General features: G+C 44.2%; 1 protein-coding gene across 1 annotated transcript in view; it reads left to right on the plus strand.

Moving 5' to 3' along the window:
- nfatc3a (nuclear factor of activated T cells 3a) overlaps positions 1-23620 on the plus strand; it is a 93284-nt gene that overhangs the window by 26718 nt on the left and 42946 nt on the right. Inside the window, exons 2-3 of the mRNA XM_056278158.1 lie at positions 1590-2769; positions 8878-9040. Coding sequence (XP_056134133.1) covers positions 1590-2769; positions 8878-9040 — 1343 coding nt within the window. The remainder of the gene's footprint in view (positions 1-1589; positions 2770-8877; positions 9041-23620) is intronic.

A 23620-nucleotide genomic window follows, 5' to 3' on the forward strand; every position in this document is an offset into this window, starting at 1 on the left:
CTTGTTCCTAATTCTGTCCTTCTTCGTCACTCCCAGTGAAAATCATAGCGTCTTTAACTCTGCCACCTCCAGCTCCACCTCCTCTCTTTTCATCCACCATCTCCAAACCATGTAACATAGCTGGTCTCACTACCATCTTGTAAGTCTTCCCTTTAACTCTTGTTGGTACCCTTCTGTCGCAAATCACTCCTGACACTCTTCTCCAACCAATCCACCCTGCCTGCTCTCTCTTCATCACCTCTCTTCTGCACTCCCTGTTACTTTGAATAGTTGACTCCAAGTATTTAAACTCATCCACCTTCATCACCTCTACTCCTTGCGTCCTCACCATTCTGCTGTCCTTCCTCTCATTCAGGCATATATATTCCATCCTGCTCCTTCTGACTTTCATTCCTCTTCTCTGTAGTGCATACCTCCACCTCTCCAGGCTCTCCTCAACCTGCACCCTACTTTCACTACAGATCACAATGTCATCCGCGAACATCATAGTCCACGGAGACTTCCGCCTGATCTTGTCCGTCAACCTGTCCATCACCATTGCAAACAAGAAAGGGCTCAGAGCCGATCCTTGATGTCATTCCACCTCCACATTGAGCACATCTGTAATTCCTACCACACACCTCACCATTGTCACACTGCCCTCATACATATCCTGCCAATCATAAGGAAAATTGCCAATATTTATTTTCATTCACAACACAACCAGCATTCAAGGCACCAAAATTTGGCACCAAATGATCTAGTGTGAATAGATAATTGGTAGTAGCGACATAATTTGGTCGGTACCCTTAATAGTATCGAGTTCAGTACCCAACCCACCCTGCAATGTACTGGCACCCTGTCTAGGGGTTGACCCAAATTTGTGCCCAGTGCATGCTGGGAAACCAGAATAAGCAGATATTGAAAACAGATGCATGGACGGACCTTAACTGTTTCAAGTCTGTTTTGCAGATTTTACAAACAAGTAAAATCTGTAAATTTATCAAACTAATCCCAAATAAAGATATAAGGCCAAGTTTGTGTTTTTGCCTGTGTGTGAGTGGGAATTTGAATCTGTATCTGTATTTGTGTATAGCACAGAAGGTTCTAGTGTGGGTGTGCTTGTGTGTTTATGTGTGTATGTAAAGGTGTGCTTGTCAGTGTGTGCATGTGATCCCATGCTTATTAACGTATATAAGGATCTGATAAATTTCAGTCTGTCTAACTAACTTACAGTGCAATTCAAAAACGCTAGGCTGATAGCAGCTTTCCCTTTTTTTCCACTGCATAAAGGCTGTCATTTGAAATTGTCATTCCAAATAATTTTAAAAACGATGTTAATTAAAATTAAGGAAGAAAATTAGCGTGATGATGACTTAAAATATTTTCTGAATGGCGTGGACTTGGGAAAAACAAATCACAGTACATATCTGGTGGCAGAACACTATACGCTGCTCTGTCACTGTGCAAGATTTCTCAGGAAGATGATCATTGATGACACATGTTGATGTCTGTGACTTTATTTGACTGATTAATTTGAAATTATTAAAACTTATTAAAATAAATTTGACATTAGTTTTTTTTCTTTTTCTTGTTCTTCCTTCAATCAGATCTGGAGCCAGATGACAATCCATCATTCTACATCCTAAATGTAGGCCAGCCCCAGACTGTGGTCACCCACCACCAGTCTGTGGGCCTGCCTCGGCATGGTATGCAGCCCCACCCCCAGATCATCAGCACCTCTCCACGCCTGCAGCCACACAAGCCAGTCTGTGAGCCTCCAAGCTATGGGGTGCAGGATTCCAAGTATAGCACCTCTCCCCTGGTGCCCTCTGCCCCATCAGGGCCACCTAAGGCCTTTGAGTGCCCCAGCATCCAGATCACATCTATCTCACCTAGCTGCCAGCAGGAGATGGATGCCAGCGAAGAGGATCTTAGGGCCAATGGCCCTGACAGAGACTATCACAGGGACAGGCCCATGTCCAGGGACCACCTCTATCTGCCTCTGGACCACTCGTATCGGGACTCCTCGCTCAGCCCCAGTCCCTGCAGCAGCCTCTCGTCCAGGAGCTGGTTTTCTGATGCCTCTTCTTGTGAATCTTTCTCCCACGTCTATGATGACGTAGACTCAGAGCTAAATGAGGCAGCTGCCCGATTCACCCTGGGTTCTCCGCTCACCTCCCCGGGCTGTGTGTCCCCTCAAACAGGTGGTGGAGCCCTGGAGGAGCAGCCCCACTGGCAGCACCACCACCCAGCCTTCCACCACTCTCACTCCCTCACCTTGTCACCACGACAGTCCCCTTGCCACTCACCACGCACCAGTGTCACAGACGAGAATTGGCTGAGCCCTCGGCCACCCTCCCGTCCCTCTTCACGTCCCACCTCACCCTGCGGTAAAAGGCGCCACTCCAGTGCCGACATCTGTTACCAGGGCTCAGTGTCTCCTCACCACTCACCAACACCAACCCCAGGTCCCTCACCCAGGGGCAGTGTGACGGAGGACACTTGGGTTGGCAGCCCTTCTATTGGCATGTCAGCCTTCCAGTGTTGCCCTTCCGAAGCTGACATACCCTCCAAGACCAGGAAGACCTCTCAGGACAGAACAGCCATTCAGCCTGGGAAAGGGGATCTGGGACTAGATGACCAGGGGAGTGTGCCACCTCATATGGACTCTCCATCAGAGGAGGCACTTCACAGCCTAAAAAAGGATGGCCCAGGAGACCAGTTCCTTTCGGTGCCCTCCCACTTCACATGGAACAAACCCAAGCCTGGTCACACACCCATATTCAGGTAAATTAGCTGATGATGATTCTAAAGAGCAACACTAAAGATAGCTTTTACCTAATTTTGTCATAATTTTAGTCATGAGGACTTTGCATTGTGTTTGCCGGTAGCATATCGGTCTATTCCGTTGCCTACCAACACGGGGATTGCAGGTTCGAATCCCCTTGTTACCTCCGGCTTGGTCGGATGTCCTGACAGACACAATTGGTCATGTCTGCGGGTGGGAAGCCGGATGTAGTTATGTGTCCTGGTCGCTGCATTAGCCCCTGCTCTGGTCAGTCGGGGCGCCTATTCGGTGGGGAGGGGAAACTGGGGGGAATAGCGTGATCCTCGCGTTATGTCCCCCTGGTGAAACTCCTCACTGTCAGGTGAAAAGAAGTGGCTGGCGACTCTACATCAGAGGAGGCATGTGGTAGTCTGCAGCCCTCCCTGGATCGGCAGAGGAGGTGGAGCAGCGACCGGAACAGCTCGGAAGAGTGGGGCAATTGGCCAGATACAATTGGGGAGAAAAAGGGGGAAAAAAATCAGCTTGTTCAAGTCCACTTGTCAACAGTTTATAAATAATTGGCTACAGTGGCGCTTGCAATGCTGTGTGAGATAACAGCTTGACATGGTAAAGAAATCACAGGAAGTTGACTCATTTCATCCTAAGTGACCTCTTCACTCTCAGCTAACTGCAGGTGTCCCCACCCTTATAAACAATACCAGATTATTGAGCATGCATAAACACATGGTAAAGAAACCTTTTGAAGTTTAAAGCTAAACTCGCCAGTGGTGTGGAGGTTAGTGATCGGCATCTTTATCAGTAATTTTTGTGAGTTAGCAATACAATAACTTCATTGCAAGATGGGAGATGTGGTGGGACATAAGTTCGTTTAGCTGGTTAGGGCCAAAGAATAAACATCAGTGGTGTGATGTTTATAGTGTGGTTAGCGCACCAATGACCTTGTACTGTATTACCATTACATTGTGCTACTATATCAGATTAACATTGTTGTTTATCAGGTTCAAAGTCTGGAATTCCAATCAAACAATGTATCTCTATTATCTATCCTCCTCTAGATCAAAAAGATTTGTTTAACTTTACTGTCATTAAGGGAACAACATGGGACACACATTAACATGCATGTTTGCACAAGCTCTACAATAGGAGATAGTGAGTGTGATCAGAAGCTCTTGATCCTTGTATGCCATGATGCATTTTCTAACGAGAAGAGACAGAGAGAGAGTCTGCTCCCTGCTCTCCTCAAATGTGTGCAGCAGATGAAGGCATGGCCTTGTTTGTGTGCACTGGCCCCTAGCACTATAAATCACCACAGGGCACATATGGCTGTGGGGAACACACACACACACACACACACACACACACACACACACACATCTCAGAGAAATGTACGCTACACACATACACACAGAGAAACGTACACATGCTCCACTCAGGCAAGAGTTTAGCGTTCCCTAGACAACATCGGGGTCAGCCTGTAGAGGAGTACTACTGTCTGGCCTGAGCACTATCCCTCTGAAGTATTGAGGAAATCATTACAATGGTTCTCCATTATGTATTTATCCTACATCAAGGCTATCCTTTTCTGGTATTGCAGTGGCATTCACAGCTTATTGAATCACAAATGTTAAACTGTAGAGCAGTTTGTAATAACGTAAAAGCAACAACAACCAAAAAACACCTTTCTTTCCGACAAAATATGGATTTTCTAAATGTTTTCTGTTAGGGGTGGAGCAGTGCTTCAGAATTAATACAAAAATTGGGTGCCCCTGTAGTGGAATGGTTACGGTGCATGCCATGTAACCCTAACGTCCCTGGTTCAATTCCAGCCAGTGACCTTTGTTGCATGTCGTACCCATCTCTCTCCCCTTGTTTCTTGTCTGCCACTTCACTATCATCTATCCGATAAAGGCAAAAATGCAAAAAATAATTCATGCAAAAACCATTTGATCTATTGATTTTATTGGTTGATTGATGGTTCTCTAGGAGGTGGGACTTTTGTGGTAATGACAACTAACTATATGCTTTGGATGTCAAGTACAGCTGAAACCGTCTGCCCCATCCACAATGTTAAATCTTTGGAAATGACAACCTCATTCAAAGGTCATGATATCAATTTGATAGAGAGAAACTATATGGTTTATATTGTAACACCTACGACTATCAATATTATTCCACTATACTTTGGTCCATTATGGCAGGCAGTGTTGTTTACTTGTTTGGCTGTATATCCATCCCGCTGATATGCTCATATCTGTGGTGTTTCAAGGTGCTGTTTAAATTTACTCAACTTAACCAGGGAACAATATCATTTTGCCTTTACTTAATATTAGACATCTGACAGAATTTCTTTAAGCTTCTGTCTGCCAAAAGACAGAGTCCTAGTGTGTGTGTGTGTGTGTGTGTGTGTGTGTGTGTGTATGTTTGTTCATGATGTCTTGAACAGATGGCCGAGGTGGTTGGTTTCTGGGTGGGTTTCACTGGCCTCACAGTGGAACAGGATGAGGTAGGTTGGTGTTAGTGTGGGCAGACGAGGGAGGGCGAGTGGGGTGATCAGAAAAAGCTTAGGTTTAGCAAAGGGTCTGCTCTTACCTTAATTCCTGAGTCATGACATTAAATTGAGTGGGGTTCCAAAAATTCCCAGGTCCTCTTGGTGACACACTTATGATACTGAGTAGCTAAAACATTTTCTATCCCTCAACCATTTGAGTTAAAATCTGCTGAGCAACAGAGTTTAATATCAGTTTGTAAAAAGTGATGTTGCCTTTACTTCATCCACCTGCCTTACCAGAAAATGTGGGCAAGGGGGCTGCGTGGAGGCGGAGGCCATAGAGGGTATTAGGTTGTGGGGACGTGACTGGAGCGGGAGCCCCAACACCACAGCACAGACAGCCGAGAAAGGTTACGCTATTTCAGGCTGTTCCCGCGCTGCACCGCCACACAAGCTCATGTTTCCTTCGCCCTACCCTACTCCTGTTACCGTGGCAGCCATGCAAACCCGCACTTCCTGGGTGGTTATGTCATGGCTGCCTGGAGGAAAGTAGAAGGGTTGGGATACCACCATTACACTGCATCTGTGTTTGATCTTGATAGCTCCGCAAAAACCTGTCTTTTTGAGGAACCCGGATGAACCTTTTCAAAATGTGACAATAATTTTGTTTTTTGAGTCATACAAAAAATTTTCCCTAGAGTTTGGTGATCTACTGAGGAAACAAGAGCATTTAAATTATGTTTTGAAAGAGAAGGAAAAACCAAACCAAAATGGGAAGAACAGTGTTTTCACTTTACTACGGTGTTACACTGGCCAGGGTATATTTGCTCAAACAGTTAGGTTTTATGGAAGTAGATAAAGCCTAGTGTGGTTCTAGGAACATTTCAATGTCATGTGCGGTTGGAGGAGCTGGACTGTAGAATGTAGCTTAATTTGATTTGTAAACCACTATTCCTAATGGACCAAAATGCCAGACACGTGGCTTTTTTCATTCCAAAAGTCAGTCTTTCCTCTTGTGTGGGTTCCACTCTGCAGGCCAGCGTGAACTGAAATGGCTCCAGTGAAAGCCGGCTGCACTCCTCTTTCATTCATTCTGACCAATTGGGTCTCCATGTAGTCAGTGGTTGAAACCAGTACTTGGCAAAGGAAGAACTGAAGGAGTCAACCATTCCTCTTGAGCTTTTCAAACTTTCCCTTTTTACAGAAAACAAATCCATTCCCTTTTCTTTTCCGTTAGAAATCTACCATGGGTTTGTGGCACTGTGTAGTTGGTGTGTTTGCATGTGAGAGGCTGCTTCTTTAAAATGCCCACTGGAGTGAGCCAACTGGAAAGATAATACCTCCCTTTGTCAGTCAGTGTGCACACAAAGTCTATAGCAGTTAACATTGGTGTAGAAATCTCTATGGTAACATTGGATGTCTGCCTCTGGACCTGTGAGACAGCACACACTGACATCTGCCTACAGTGATGTATCAGTATACAAATTCATATAGCTATACAACACATGTAGTTTATGCAAACACACACACCTAGGCGCTCCTACATATTGTAGAACAAGAGTGCATCTGGCTATACATATGCACAAACACACACATACTTAAAGTTACATTTCGCCTCATGCATACTGCTGAACTGAGAAAATGATGCCACCGTGTAACTGTTACCAGACCAGTAACACCTGGATGACACACATACTGCTCTATTCTGCCCTACAATGGAGCTCCTCGCTCATGAATAATAAATTGTCTACAGTATCGGGCCTCGAGAAAGATTTTAACTGTGACTAGTGTGACAATGCATATGTTTAAATAGACCTAAAACTCAACTAAAATAAATGTAGATATTTTCAGCAGCTCTTTAGTTAAATGCCAAATATGGTATCTGAAATACATGATGTGAGGTTGTGCTTCACAAAGGGTCATAATTTACCCAAAATTAGTCTGCATGGTTTATTTTTTATTTAGTCTTCACTGTAATGCTTTGCTTCGATTTGAATTCCAAAAGAGGAAGATTGACTCGGTATAATTTATCAATCAGCCAATCTTCAATACTTTTCCAATTTTATTCTTCTGCAAGGATGTAGGCCATTCTATACTTTATTTCTTGAAGGGGAGGGAAAACTTTATCATTCCTGGCAGGACTGCCGGCTTTGTCTTTGGCGTAATGACATTATCAGAAAATTGGTGTCATTTTGTCAACCCTGGATAAGCTTTGGTTCTTAATGGATTTCCCCTTTAATCTGAAAATTCAGGAAAAAAATGCAGTACAAATATTATAATGCTCTGTATTTATTTTTTTTTGCAATTGTGTCTACTGCATATTTATCAAATATTTATTTCTTTAATACATAATACTAAATAAATGAATAATACTCTGTGCTACAAGACTGGAGCCAGACTCTTGTACTGAGAACTATGACTACAGTTACAACTACTGCTACCTCTAAAACATTCATTCTGCTAATAATAAGGCTAAAAGGAATAATACAATTCAGAACAATGGGAACGCTAAAACTTCAACAATAGCAAAAACTACTTGTAGTAGTACTGCCGCTATTGCTTTTAATAGCAGCTATGATTACAATTGGTGGATGGCACAGGCTGATCCTTGAGATTGGTGCCAAAAGTGAAGTGGAGAGGGTCATTGAGCATTTCATTTTTCAATGCATATGATCATGGCCTACACAGATTAAGAGAAAAAGCGGGAACTAAAAGCACTCAATGTCAGGCCCAGTGGTGCACACACAGACATACATGCACATACTCATTCATGCACATTTATACAAGGCACCCATTCTCTCTGTCTCTCTGTCTCTCTCTCTCTCTCTCTCTCTCTCTCTCTCTCTCTCTCTCTCTCTCTCTCTCTCTCTCTCTCTCTCTCTCTCTCTCTCTCTCTCTCTCTCTCTCTCTCTCTCTCAGTTGCTCTCACATACTCATCCATTCCATCCAGTCAACACCCTTTAAACCCCACCACACCACCCATTCCCACAGGCCCACAGAGCAAATAGGTAAAAGCTCATAGTGAAAAGTCCCCCTTGAAAATGATTCACCCGTAAAGTCTAAACCTAACCTTTTACAAGTGTTATGGTTTAAAAGGAGGGTTAATGTATGTGGGCATTCCAGTAATTCGCTGTCTGCTGGGGCTGAAGCAGAACATCTCATGCTGTACCACCATTTAAGACAAAACTTTTTTTTTTCTGCCACCTAAACTGTGATGCTGGGGATTAGTGACTCTGTACCAAAAGAATTCAATAGCTGGATGTAGGTGACCATAGAGATGAATGTGTTTGTTGTTGTTGTTGTTTTATTTGGGGGGGTCTAGAAATATCTATTTGTGGATGTAAATTTTTTTACATTTCATTATCTAATTTCAATCAAGCTGCACCAGGCTTTACATATTGATGGCATCAAAAATGTAAAGCTAACTTTTCTGGATTTTAGCTTTACAGCAGATTTATGATTGTGGCTTGATATCTGTTGACTACCACAACCAAAAATATTGCTTTGAGTGAATCATATGAATGCATAATTCAAAAAACACTGTTTTTACACATTATTTCACAATAAATCAGTGCAATCCTTTGTGTTTGCATGTATGTGTGTCCTGTTCCCTCTCCAGGACCTCCTCCCTGCCACCTCTAGATTGGCCGTTGCCCAGCCAGTTTGGCCAGTATGAGCTGAAGATTGAGGTCCACCCCAAGGCACACCACCGAGCACACTATGAGACAGAGGGCAGCCGAGGAGCCGTCAAAGCGACGTCAGGTGGTCACCCTATTGTCAAGGTAACATCCTCAAGTGTTGTCTACACCTTTAAGCATGCTGCACTAAACAAATAAGTGCTGGAACTGCTCATCATAGCTAATGCAGTGCTCCTATTAAAATGCCTTTGGAGCATGGTACTCTTTCACTGAAAGTAATTTTTACTTCCAGTGTTTGGAGCAGTGGCGGGTTGGTAAAAAAAAAGAAAAAGCCAGCATTCCTGCACCATCATTAACTTGGTCTGGTTCAACTTTTCTGATGAAACCAATGAGAAAAGAAGCCAAGCCAGTGCTGTAAAGACAAGAACGGGAGTTCTTTTCATTGCACAAGCTCGATAAGGATATACGTAGGTGACAGCCGTGTTTCCCCCAAATATTTTGATGACAGGCTTGGGCCTGTCATGGGAATTCAAGTTATGTGACACACTGATGGTGTTTTCAAACCTGTTGTCCATTTGCTTAGCACCAAATCAGGAGATAAGTTGTTGCTTTGTTGCTTTTATGCCACGATTTGGTTATGTTTCAAACAGCAACATTTCAAGCAAACCACAATTTATCAATAAAAGCCATGTGGGAGCAGTTTTTTTTTTGCCATAAATTTGGTTTGAAGATTAAGTTTCCTCCGGGCTAAATACTACACATTTAACGTTAGCTCCATTTGTGTGTCTTTTGCCTTCCTTCTTTGGTTGCTGTGCTAGTCTGTGGTATGTGATCAGAATGCCTTATCGTAACATGTTTCATAACCATGTCTCAGAAATAGTGTCGCACTTCTCTTGATTTGAAGACGAGGACACACTGTTTCCAGAAGACATTGTAGGAAGTATGCTGCAAGTGCCTTGTGCTTGAAGTGTAATGTTGGGTATAAATCCTGTTTTTAGATTAACATGTAATGACACTGGATCAATACACACACTGCTTCCAGTTGGGTCAGACCATAATCCCACTCTAAATGATGTGCTCAAAGGTTCATTTGGAAACATGTTGTGACCACTGTCTGAACAACATCTCATTCCGATTGTTTTGGCTTGAATGAAATCTGTGTCCCACAGGTTACACTTTATGGTTTAAAGTGATAGTTCTGAGCAAACTAGAAGTTACTCTCCTCATACTGGCCAACCTTGGGATTTTTTGCATGTCCAACCTGTATTATTCTAACTGCCATCTATAATTGAAGCCTGAAAACACAAATGCTTTGACCTTTCCCCAAATACTCAAGTTTTTAATGCCTGGTTAGTTTTAGCAATGTAAAGGTATTACCAGAATTTATGGCATTTCTTATGCACTCAATGTTGAATGCAGGTATTTCTCCAAGCTCCTTTTAAAAACAAACTCCTCCCAGTCAATGTCTTAAGGCTCTTGAAATCCACCATACCATGGATCAGATTTATCTATGAGTTCAGAGCCGAGTTAAATGGCCTGCCTGTCAACATGATGCCTGCATTGCATCACTTTAGACGGTCTCTGTGTGCCTAGCGCGTACACTCAGCACCTTTAGTATGAACCACGTAACCAAGACGTCCTCTCTGCAACCTGCTGACCCAAATTAAACATGATAGGATGACAACAAGGCTGGAAGCTGACAAGAACCAAACATATATGGTAGAATGAGGCATGGCCTCTTGAATGAGAAGAGGAACACACAATTCAGTGTTTGACTAGCAACCTAGAAGTTGCAATGCTCTGTTTAAAATTTCTCAGTCTCTTTGCAAGGTGCCTCTGGCAGGTCCATGCTGGCCAGTGGAATCTACCCATAAAAGTACTGTTGCCAAAGCTGAGACAGCACTGAAGAGCTATTAATAAATAATTGTACAACTTTATAGTCTGGATATCAGCCAGCGGTAATGAATGACTCTTGCAGTGGGTTCTCACCTTACATCTTTGCATGTTTGGATTATCACATGGATCCCTTCTTACTGCTAGACTGTCAGTCAAGCTGATGTAGCAGGAAGAGTAGCACATAGGCTAGAGAACTGTTACTATAGCCGGATCAGTTTTTCAGTAATTTGATATTACCTTAGAGAGACAAGGTAAGCCTACTTGCAGCCATGACTGCTGTTCACTCTTCTCAGTGACAGAGAGAGAGAGAGAGAGAGAGACAGAGAGAGTGTATTGAATATTTGATATCCACAACAATAGGGTTTCTTTGATTGCGTGGTGGACAGAAGTCAAGTCAATTTTATCTGTATAACCCAATATCACAAATTACAGATTTGCCTCAGGGGGCTTTACAGCAATACAACATCCTGTCCTTAGACCCTCGCATCGGATAAAGAACAACTTCCTAAAAAGCCCTTTAACAGGGAGAAACAATAGGAAGAAACCTCAGGGAGAGCAACAGAGGAGGGACCTCTTTCCCAAGATGGACAAGGCGCAATGGATGTTGTGTTTAGGACCCGAGCCATGCGACCAGCACCACCATGTAGATAATAAATAAATAAATACTTACGTCACACATCTGAGTGAGAGAAGGATATAACATTGAAACAGGATAACAAAATTATATGGCTTTATAAGATACATAAAAATAAATGATGATGGGGGATACCAAGCAGTGTCCAGGTGGTGACCAACATCACCTTGGAAACCTGGGAGGAGGACAGACTGCACATACACACAAGGGAGACTCGCATCACGCCATACACACACACACACACACACACACACACACACACACACACACACACACACACACACACACACACACACACACACACACACACACTCACAGAAGAAGAGAAAGGAGAAGACATCATTCAGAGAGAGAAAAGATGTGAGAGAAGAGAAGACCCTGCAGTCACAACTTTGTTGTTGAATTGCAGTGGTGGCTGGTTCCCAGTCATTCTGTCAGTCTTTTGATGACTGATAAGAGGGCACAATTGAAATTGGATTAGGAGCTGTGCTGTTGTGTAGTTGTGAAAACCTTTCAATAGCCTCAACTTGAACAGGCATGTCTCTCTATTGAGAGAGTTTTCATGTAAAAATATTTTACTCATAACTTGCTGAGATGGCTGTCTTTGTCCTCCTTTGTACTTTATGTCATAAGGGACTTTATTTTGAAAGTAGTCTTTGTGTCTGACTCCAGTACAGCACACTACCCTCTGTGAAATAATATACAGACGGGTGATAAATTAAAGGAAAAACCTGAATGCTTGACCCCTACAGTTAGGGGGTCTAGGGGCTCTGTTATGCTGTGGGGGGCATTTTCCTGGCATGGTTTGGGTCCACTTGTCTTCTTAGAGAGAAGGGTCACTGCAAATACAAAGTTATTCTGAGTGATCGCCGTTATCCTATGATGAAACATTCCTATCCTGGTGGGGGTGGTCTCTTCCAGGATGACAGTGCCCCCATCCACAGGGCACGAGGGGTCACTGAAAAGTTTGATGAGTATGAAAATGATGTAAATTATATGCTATGGCTTTCGCAGTCACCAGCTCTTAACCCAGCTGAACACCTATGGGAGATTTTTGACTGACGTGTTAGACAGCGCTCTCTACCACCATCATCAAAACACCAAATGAGGGAATATCTTTTGGAAGAATGGTGTTCCATCCCTCCAGTAGAATTCAGAGACTTGTAGAATCTATTACAAGGAGCACTGAACCTGTTCTGGAGGCTCCTTCCTGCCCAACACCTTACTAAGACACTTTATGTTGGTTTGTTTGTTTATGTTGGTGACACGGTGGCCCAGTGGTTAGCACTGTTGCCTCACAGCAAGAAGGTCCTTGGTTCGAACCCCAGGCCGTCCCAGGTCCTTTCTGTGTGGAGTTTGTATGTTCTTCCCATGTCTGCATGGGTTTCCTCCGGGTGCTCCGGTTTCCTCCCACCATCAAAAAGACGTGCCTGTTGGTCCCCGGGCGCTGCACCACAGCTGCCCACTGCTCCTATACAATAGGATGGGTTAAATGCAGAAAACAATGTCATTGTAACCTGTATAATGACAAAATAAAGTGGCTTTCTTATTCTTCTTTCTTCTAAAAAAGATGTGTGAATAAGAATAACTTTAACCACAGAATAGCATGTAGAGAATTTTAAGTTTGAACTGTGGATGAGAGTCAGGCCATGGTTTGCCATTTTTCTGAATCGCATACATCTGATTTCCCTTTAGTATTTTTTAGCATTAGCTGTAGTTTGTGTTACCATGCAACCATTAACTCAGTTCTAGGCACCATTCATCTCGATCTCTGACTCAGAGTAACACCAGAAAAGCAAACATGTTACTTTTCCCCTGAAGAGCCTGTGAGAAAAACATGTCGTGGCCAGGGACTGATCGACATTTTCAGAAGAGGACTTTTTTGTTCATTTGGAACCCCTCACCTCACAGATACTCTCAAAAATTGTACTTCAACCAAATTACAGAAAATGAGTGCCATGACATAATGGGACAGCCCTGACTCGAGCTGCTTGTCCCGTAAGAAACAGCCTACTCTCTCCTCACATGTCCAGTCATGCAGTCTTGCTCTGGTCCCCCTCCAGGCCAATGATTAATCATTTCAACTGCAGTTAGCCCCGGATTCTACCCTGCCATGTGTGATGATGCATAATTTAGCTGTCAAATTTTATCACCAAGACACTGGCTACACTTGCCCTCATTTCTCCCCCCAGAGGGAATTTGTTTGGCTATAGGATTAGTTCACCACATTTCAAAGCAGCTCAAGAGTAGAGGGGCTTAAGATTTCTAACTGCTGCTGTTGTGGCTTAAGGTAGTAATGTAAATTATGTGTAGCTCATAATGGGTGGTTGTTGGCTTGGCCATTGACAGCAACCAATAACATACTGTACACAGCATTCAACAGACTGCAACATAGCCTATTGTACAGTATTCACCCTGCCTCACTTAGCCTAGCTTACTTTGCAAGGACTTGTGATAGCTCTGGCTATAACACTAATAACTTGATACCTGTTGGTCAGGGGACCATCCTAATGTCCACTTACGGTCCATTTTAGGTCCAGAGCACATCTTTGGGTCTCAGGGGTCAATTTTGAGAAGAAATTCTAGAGCAACCAAGAGCTTGTTTCTCTTCCTCCAAAGGATGCCTGAAGTGGTCCATCTTGGTATCCCCATGGAAAGCTGAGTTGTCACAGATGACCAGAAGTCCCGTAAAAGTCAGTCAGTGGGTCCTGACCTAGACACCCAAGAAACACTTGCGTGCAAAATGCAATTAGCTATAAGTTTGTATCATGTGACAATAAGTGAGCTCAGCACTCGTCTGGCAGGTCTGACAGTCAGTTTGTTTACTAAACACACTCCCCCATATTGTACTTACAGAAACATTCACCAGAAAACCAGACACATGTATAGAATATTCTATGTTGATTCAACCTTATTATTTTATACTGTTTGATAAACTGATAAAACTGTACCAGTTTATCAAAATAAAAAAATGCAGGAAATGATACATCCTCAAAAATGTGCTGGCTGTTTTCAGCATAGGTCACACCTATACTTTATATACTTTATACTGAGAGAGAAAAAGTTATTTTACTCATGATGAAGCTTTATAATAAGGCATCATAAGTATATTGCCGGGCCCATTATGTAAAGCCAAAATAGTGGCTTAAAAATAGCAAATGATTCATAAATCATGACATGTGCCCTTGATGGTAATATGCTTGTGACATCACATACTCACTTAGTCTTATGTGTCCCTTGTGTGTTGTGTATAAATAACTGATATTTCAGCCCAGGGATGAAATTTGTGGGCTTTTTATTTTTTTTACATGGGCTAGTGATTATTTTTCAGAGTTAGGCGCGCGCGCACACACACACAGTGTGTGTGTGTGTGTGTGTGTGTGTGTGTGTGTGTGTGTGTGTGTGTGTGTGTGTGTGTGTGTGTGTGTGTGTGTGTGTAAGGCAGCACGGTGGCGCAGTGGTTAGCGTGGTCACCTCACAGCAAGAAGATCCTGGGTTCGAGCCCCGGGGTTGTCCAACCTTGGGGGTCGTTCCGGGTCGTCCTCTGTGTGGAGTTTGCATGTTCTCCCCTTGTCTGTGTGGGTTTCCTTCGGGGGCTCCTGTTTCCTCCCACAGTCCAAAGACATGTAGGTCAGGTGAATTGGCCATACTAAATTGTCCCTAGGTATGAATGTGTGTGTGTGTGCGTGTGTGTGTGTGTGTGTGTGTGTGTGGGGGCCCGGCGGCCTGTCCAGGGTGTCTGCCGCCCAATGACTGCTGGGATAGGCTCCAGCATCCCCATGACCCTGAGAGCAGGATAAGCGCTTCAGATAATGGATGGATGGATGTATATATTCTAATATATTTTTCAAACTCTTGTACAAGTTAAAAAGTGCATCAGTGTGATTCCACAGCATCGTAGTTTTTAGACTCAGAGATAGCCATTTTTACCCTTGCTTATTAATTTCTGCTGGCGGTATTTTAACTCTAGTTCAAACACCTCATGTGAAGCACCAGTTAGGCCTCATAAAAATCAGAACAATCCTTTTTGGCAGCCTAGAAAGTGGATGGGTTACTTCCCAAATAAGGTAACATTCTAATATGTTTGAAACAACAGCTACAAATTGGATGTACGTGGTCTGTGGGTCATAAGGGAGTCAGACCACTTGGCACTGTTGACAAGCCAACATGTATTATGTTTCCTTGGTGTATAGTAGATATATAACTTGTCCCTAGTGTTGCTCAGAGACACCAGCGTGAGAGAGTGTGGGAGTGTGTGTGCCCTTTATAAATCCTGAATCAGAAATTACAGGATGGACAATCTTGTCTCAGTTACCAAGCTTTTACAGCCAGTGATGTACTAACCTAAATGTTGGCCCTGGATTCTCTTACGTGTGATAAGAAGGATCTTTTCTTGTTGCCATGATGTAATCATGAGTACAGATTGGGAGGTTTTAACAAAAATGTGATTGTTATGACGAAAAAAAGCTCAATCACATCACACTTGTGTTAAGCGCTTTATTTTCTATTCCATTTTGCCTAATCTGAATGCGCTACCCACATTCAAAACAAGCTTCACTTCAACTGTAAGGTTAGTTTTAACATACGATGAACGTGTGATTCACCAGGAACTGCCCTTTCCATGCATTCTGTTTCCCCACCCTGCGGGGCTCTCTGTGGGACCTCCTGTCTCCTGCGGTCTTGATCCTGGTGGTGTGATGTCACCGGATGACGCCATGGCTGCCATCTGGACGTGGCAGCGACTTCCTTTTTGTGGCCAAACTGTTGCCCAGATCAACACACTGCAGAGCTGCTGTGTCAACAGGAAAAAAACACACTAGCCCGAGACAACATGGGCTAGGCAGCAGTGGGTCTGGGCTCGATTAATACATGCGTACAAGAACTCCAGGGAGGTAGAGGTGTCTATTATTTTTTGTATTTGTGTGCCTTTAGTTGTGCGCGCGCACGTTTGTGTGTGTGCCTGCATATGTGTGAGAGAGAACGAGAGACTGCTGACATATGTTGTTTTGTTTGTCACTTGTGAATTTATTGTGTTAGCCCTTTTTAATCTGCATATTTTCCATTTTTCAAATTTTATTAGTACATTTTTATCTAGTCCTCTTTTTTTGTTGTTGTTGGACGTTTTCCCCCCTTTTCTCCCCCATTATATCCAGCCAATTACCTCGCTCTTCCGAGCCGTCCTGGTCACTGCTCCACCCGCTCTGCCAATCCGGGGAGGGCTGCAGACTACCACATGCCTCCTCCAATACATGTGGAGTCGCCAGCCGCTTCTTTTCACCTGACGGTGAGGAGTTTCACCAGGGGGATGTAGCGCATGGGAGGATTACTATTTCCCCCCAGTCCCCCCCCCCCCAAGCAGGCGCCCCGATCGACCAGAGGAGGCGCTAGTGCAGCGACCAGGACCCATACCCACATCCGGCTTCCCACCCGCAGACACGGCCAATTGTGTCTGTAGGGGCGCCCGACCAAGCCGGAGGTAACACAGGGATTTGAACCGGCGATCCTCGTGTTGATAGGCAACGGAATAGACTGCTACACTACCCGGACGCCTTATCTAGTGCTTTTGGACAGCCTCAGTTCCACTCAGAATTGTTTTGACAGAAAATGTCTATGATTTTAGAAAATCTTAAAAAATGGCAAAAGTGTAGTAGTTGTACTGCTACAGTCGAGGCTGTTTCACTCTCATCTAAGAGGAATTGCTAATAATAATAATTACAATAACAATATTGAACTTTGTGTAGCAGCTTTCATACATGAAATGCAGCTCAAATTGCTTTACATTGAAGCAATACAACAATAAAAAATAAATATAGCAAGAACAAATAACACATCAACAGCACAGATGGAAAAATAAATTAAAGCAGTATAAGGAAAGGAAATAAAAATGCATTTAGCAGCCTAGAAGCCTTCCTGCATAGGTATGTTTTGAGCTGTTTGTAAGAAAAATCTCCACAGAGCTTGTCTAATAAACTCGGGCAGGGCAGTCCACAGTTTTGGGGGATAGAACATAAAAGCAGCCCCCTATGGACCACTTTAGGCATGATTAGAAGACCAGCATGTGTTGTGGTTGATAGGATATAAAAAAAATCAGAGCTGTATCAAGGTGCTATGCTATTAAGAGCTTTGTGGGTGATTAAAGGACCTTAAAATCAATGCTAAAAGAAACTGGGAGCCAGTGCAGTTTAGTTAAAACAGGAGTGATACGCTCTCCCTTCTTGGCCTTAGCTTAAAAGTCTAGTGGCCGAAATTAGTTCCAGTTTCTTCATCGACTTTTTTGGGAGGCCAGTAAAAAGTGCATTGCAATAGTCTAACCTGCTACTGCACATAGTTGCACATTACATTTTTGCCAGCTTTCACTGAAAACAATATTCGTGATAGATGTATTTTATGCCAAGCCTTATTTTAGTTTCAAAGCTTTGAGGTTTGTCTAGAGTCTAGACAACAGTCTTACTAGTGCCTCTCACCCAATGGCCGCCTCCTAGATGTTGGACCACTGCCTTGTAGGCCTTGTTAAGGGATTGTAGTTTCCTTCTAAGTGGACTGTGTAGAATCTGATGGCTCAGTTGTAGTAATGTTTTGGGTCAGTGATTTCCAAGTCAGGGTCGTAGACACTTTGACAGAGAGGGTGCTGAAGGGGTGTGGGAACCTGTGGCCACAGAGAACTTAATGCAAAGGGACCATGTAGAGGAGGATCCAAGTGCTTGAGTCAAAATGAATCACCCTGCAAAGGGTGATTGGTTTTAAATGCTATGCTGAGGAAAGCCACCACAGCAGACGTTAAATCAGGGTTTCACTAACATAAACTGTCGTAAATATGCACACGGTGTGGATCTGGTTAGATTTATTCTTTTTCAAAAGTGTCAGGGGGTTCTGGCAGTGATAAACAGAATTGAGAATGACTTGTTCATACATCAGGTCTGCGTAGACCATTTCTTTTTTCTTTTTTCTTTTTTTGTTAAGGAAAAACCTTCTCATTTTTATCCAATTTGATTACAAGGCTATTACTTCCAGCCTCCTATAATCTCCACAGAACTGCCTCGTGGTCGATGCAGTGTCACTTCGAGCAGTGGTCCCCAACGACCGGGCCACGGACCACCTATTGCCGAGCCGTGCAAACATGGACCATTTATTGCCAGTTGTGCAAACAACAACAGTTGTTGAAAACGACCTTCGCTAGAATTCACTATTCTCACAGCAGTTCTGCTATACAGGCTAACGTGAATGGAACAGGAAATATTAGATAGGTGATTGTGGTATTGCAGCCTACTCAAGTGTCAAACATGGTGCTTATGCTTATTTGTTTGTGTGTTTGTTTTTTGTATACCACAGCAAGAAATCCTGCAGGTGCCCTTGGCTATGCCTAAAGGAAAAGCTGCTCTGTTTTGTTAGCATCTTAAGATGTTAATTTCAATGAATTCATGTATCATATTGACAGTTTTAGCATCTAACATTGTTTCTGTCATGACTCCATGCCCCTCCCCGTTGGATGGCAGACTGCCCAGGCCGCGAAAACTGGGCCACAGTGTAAAAAAGGTTGGAGACCCCTGACCTCGAGCAGTGGTTTCAAAGTGCTGCTGTCAGGGTGCTGAATGGGGTGCTTTTAACTTGGCTTGGGAAAAATTTGACTCAACCTGACACTTGTATGTGCTGTGTTCATATTTTAAGAAAATCAGTGTTGATCAGAAATGTTGTTTCAGATATGTTAAGATTCAGTTCAACAAGCTTGTGATCGTACTGCCTGTTAGAAGGTTATTTATCATTGTTCCAGGTGATTAAAAGTGTGTGGTACTTTGGGACTTCATGCCACAGTAATGTTTGCTCTGGCCCCAAAACAATTTCTCCTGTCCCACTCTGTGAATTTAGCATGCCATTGACAGTGTGCCGGTAACAGACCAGGACTAACGGCATCAATAATGTGTGCACTCCATCCATCCATCGATTATCCAAGCTGCTTACCCCAACCAGGGTCGTGGGATCATGGAGCCTATCCCAGCAGTCATTGGGCGGCAGGCGGGGAGACACCCTGTACAGGCCATCACAGGGCCGACACATACACACACATTCACACCTAGGGACAGTAGTATGGCCAATACACTTGACCTACATGTCTTTTGACTGTGTGAGGAAACCAGAGCACCCGGAGGAAACCCACGCAGACACGGGGAGAACATGCAAACTCCACACAGAAGATGACCTGGAATGACCCCCATGGATGGACTACCCCGGGGCTCGAACCCAAGACCTTCTTGCTGTGAGGCGACCGTGCTAACCACTGCGCCACAGTGCCGCCATATGTGCACTCATTGAACTGAAAGATGCATAGAAAGAGGGTGCCTATCAAATGGCATTTGTTGAAGATATTTGCCAGAAAGGCAAAGTGTCCATGAGCTCTGGTTGTTGAGTCATAACAGCGAGATCCTCTTCTGATTCTCACCAGAATATGCAGTGGCCAGACAAACAAAAAAGTTAAAACAGTGTGAGATTGTTTATATGAAATTGTTTGGACAGAGATGATTCATAACACTGGTTTCTAAGTGGAATTCTGCTCATTCCCATGTAAAGATGCCTACCCTGGACTAATAATTCAAGCCCTAGTAGTTCCCATTGAAACGCAGTGACCACCCTTTCACTTGTTGAGTACAACTGACTTTGGATATTACAACAGAACACTTATCTTTCTCAGTTCAGTCGACTGGTGCAGAGATTCTCTGAGGAAAGAGTTCCACTATAAAGATTGGTCTTGGGTCTAGGGCAAAAACACAGCATTGATTTGTTGTTTCAAATTGAACACAGTATTTAGTGTGGCTTCAACACTGGATATATTTGTGGGGCTAAGATATCTCTCTATATATTTCTGTAAAGGGCAGTGAAGTTAAACCTTTTCACTGTATTGCACATATGGTAATCTCAAATATATAATGCATACTCGTTCATCTTGATTTGTGAGTTTTTTCAAGTGTTGGTACCACTTTTAATGTTGGACATCTAACAAAATAAACCGAAGTCCCTTGCTACCTAAACTAAATGTAGATGGTCAACAAACTAAAATTGTTGACCATCTAAATTTTGTAAAAAAAAAAATAGTACTAGTGAAGATCCTGGTGTGTTATTTCTGTGTCTGGTCCAGTGGCTGTTTAGGTCTTCTTTTGGGGCAAGCAGCAGACCATAATCGCTACACCTGTTGCTAGGAGACATTTAAGTCCAAAGCCTCTCCTCTGGCTGCCTGAGGTATCCTTTGTGTGTATTTAACCAGCTTAATTGAGTGCTTCTTGTACCCACACAAATGCAAGGAGACTGTCTGGTATTACCTGCTGCGCTGAGCATATACGAGCCGGCACACACAACACGGGCAGACACGACGAAGAAATGCACATTTGCACTCATTGCGTGTCCACCGCACACACGCGTGCAGTGTGGACATGATTACGGTAAAAGACGGCAGTTTAATGACAAATACAAGACCCAAGAAAAATACTGGGAAGTAGGAGATTTGAGAGGACCTGTTTTATTGCGGCCATCTTTCTCCTTGTTGCCACGGTTAATAACTAAATGAGACCACAGTGTCCGATAACACGAATTTGAAAGAGAAGACAACCGAAACTGTCCAAGGGGGCATTATATTTCTCCGGGTTGGATGCACCAAATGATTTTGACCCCGGTGTTTTTGTGCATGACCATGACACCCCCCCCTCTCTCACTCTCTATCTATCTATCTCTTGCTCTCTTGCTCTCTCTCTCTCTCTTGCTCTCTCTCTCTCTCTCTCTCTCTCTCTCTCTCTCTCTCTCTCTCTCTCTCTCTCTCTCTCTCTCTCTCTCTCTCTCTCTGTTGCTTACAATCTGACACTTTATCACTCACCTCCTAACTACCCCCCCTCGTCTCTGTCTCTCTCCCTCTCTCTGTCTCTCTCTCCATCCTCCCATCCCCTGGTTTGTGCAGTGCTTAAAGTGTTAACCAGATGTTGTCAGGTCTGACTGATACTCTTTCCTTTGGCTGTGGTTTTTGTTGTGTTGCTGTTGTGGTGGCTCAACTCTCTGCTGACTTCCTCAAAAGACTGGATTCCACAACAGGGAGACACAAAAACAAAGCAAGAGTTGCCTAGTTGTTTTTTTTTTTGCGCTGTGTGAACTGACTGGAGGGAGCATTGCTCTGCCCCAGGGCTGTTTTTGATGTAAACATGTTGGGAGTTTGGCTCTCATTTGATGTAATCAGGCTTAGTGCACAGCGAGACAACAGTCACCGAGAGAGGGAGGAGTGAGCGATAGAGGGAGATAGATGGATGAATAGATAGATAGATAGATAGAGAGTGGGAGAGAACGAGCGGGGAATCTAGAAAGGGGGGAAAGGGGAGTTGAGCGTGCGGCAGGCTAGCAAGGCCATATACAGCCTCATGCATTATACAGTAAACGCTCACTTTTCTGTGTGTGTGTGTGTGTGTGTGTGTGTGTGTGTGTGTGTGTGTGTGTGTGTGTGCGTGCGTGCGCGTGTGTGTGTGCGTGTGTGTGTTTGCGTGCGTTGACCTTGTTTAAACAAACAGCCGACCGGCCCCCTGGCTCTCCATGCCCTCCCTCCCCTGGTGTGTTGGGCCAACAGCAGGCCTATGTGAGCTGTGTTATTTGGGTGTTTGTGCGTGTCTGTTTGTACGCACATGTATATGCTTATGTGTGTCCGCAGATCCCAGGCTCTGCTGCATTTGGGACAGTACTGCAAATAACATGGCTCAGACCCACCTGTGACCTTGACCACCATTACTGCTGTTTCTATATATGCTGTAAACACACTAACCAGCTATTACATACTGACTAAAAACCACCCTGCCAATCACAGTTCACACTGAGTTAAGTATGCGTAAAGCAACCCAATCCAACACACACACACACACACACACACACACACACACACACACACACACACACACACACACACACATTTCATGGCTGTAGTTTACACCAGCATGAGTGTGCGTAGACTTGCCCACGCACACACAGGCTCACCATGACAACAGCGGAGCAACACAGGGAAACAACTTGGCAGAGTCAGGCGCTGCTGCGAGAAAGTGTCAAGTTACGGCAGAAGACTGGGGCTACGAGAGAGGAGGGGGGGGGGAGGAGAGAGAGAGAGAAAAAGAGGGAAGAAGGAAGAGGGGGAAAGGAGATAGAGAAGTGGGGGCAAGTAAGACCAAAACGAGACCAAAGAAGAGAGGAGACGAGAGGGGTGGAAAATGAAAAGACAAGTGTGATGAAAGAAGGAACGGTAAGAGGAGGAGAAGAAGAAAGCTGAGGGGGACGGAGAAAAAGGAAACAAGTGTGAAATGAAGATAGAAGGTCAATGACAGGAGAGGTAGTGGTGGTAAATGATGAGATACTGTATGTGTAGAGGAGTGTCAGGAGCAGGTCAGCGTTACCCTCTTTGCCCTGCCCAGCTCAACTATCCCGCCATGCGAACGCAGCCCAGCCCAGCCCAGCCCCTCAACACTTGTTGTGGCTTTGCTCTTTTCATTTTCAACAAAATGTCAAACATCTGTGGGACTGTTTCTCCTTATGTATGTCACTTTACCCTAGTGTCACGCACACACGTCTGTGTGTGTGTGTGTGTGTTTGAATGTGAGAGAGAGAGAGAGAGAGAGAGAGAGAGAGAGAGAGAGAGAGAGAGAGAGAGAGAGAGAGAGAGAGAGAGAGAGAGAGAGAGAGAGAGAGAGAGAGAGCAAGAGCACATGGGAATGTGTGTGCAAAGCGAGGGGGACTATCCTACCACTCCAACTAGCTAGCCCTATTACTGGATCAGTGGAACAGATGAAGGCCAAAAATAAGCGGCGGCTTTATTTAGCTGGAGCTGAATATGAACCAGTATCCAGCGGTTTAATTTTAGGGAAGAGGGTTCATCTTAAGCCCCTTTCCACGGCCAGAGGCAGCAGCAGCCTTGGGCGAGTGACAGGCTTCAGCGAGCACAGGCCGGGGACATGTGACTGGTTGTTAATGCCAGCATGGTTTCATGTATGACCTGATCTCTATCAGCCTTCAGGTACTTGCTGACTGCCCAGCTGGGTCCAGTGCACGCTGGATGGGAAGAAAGGTGAGGAGTCAAAAGTGCAGAGACCACCCTCCTGTGGCATTTCACACTCAGCCAGAGACTTGAGAGGGTGGTGGTCGGGTGTGCTGAGGACTGTGAAACAAGCTAAGGGTGATCATGGTTGCAT

Source organism: Lampris incognitus, chromosome 4, assembly GCF_029633865.1.
Source record: "Lampris incognitus isolate fLamInc1 chromosome 4, fLamInc1.hap2, whole genome shotgun sequence".
Taxonomy (NCBI): Eukaryota; Metazoa; Chordata; class Actinopteri; order Lampriformes; family Lampridae; genus Lampris; species Lampris incognitus.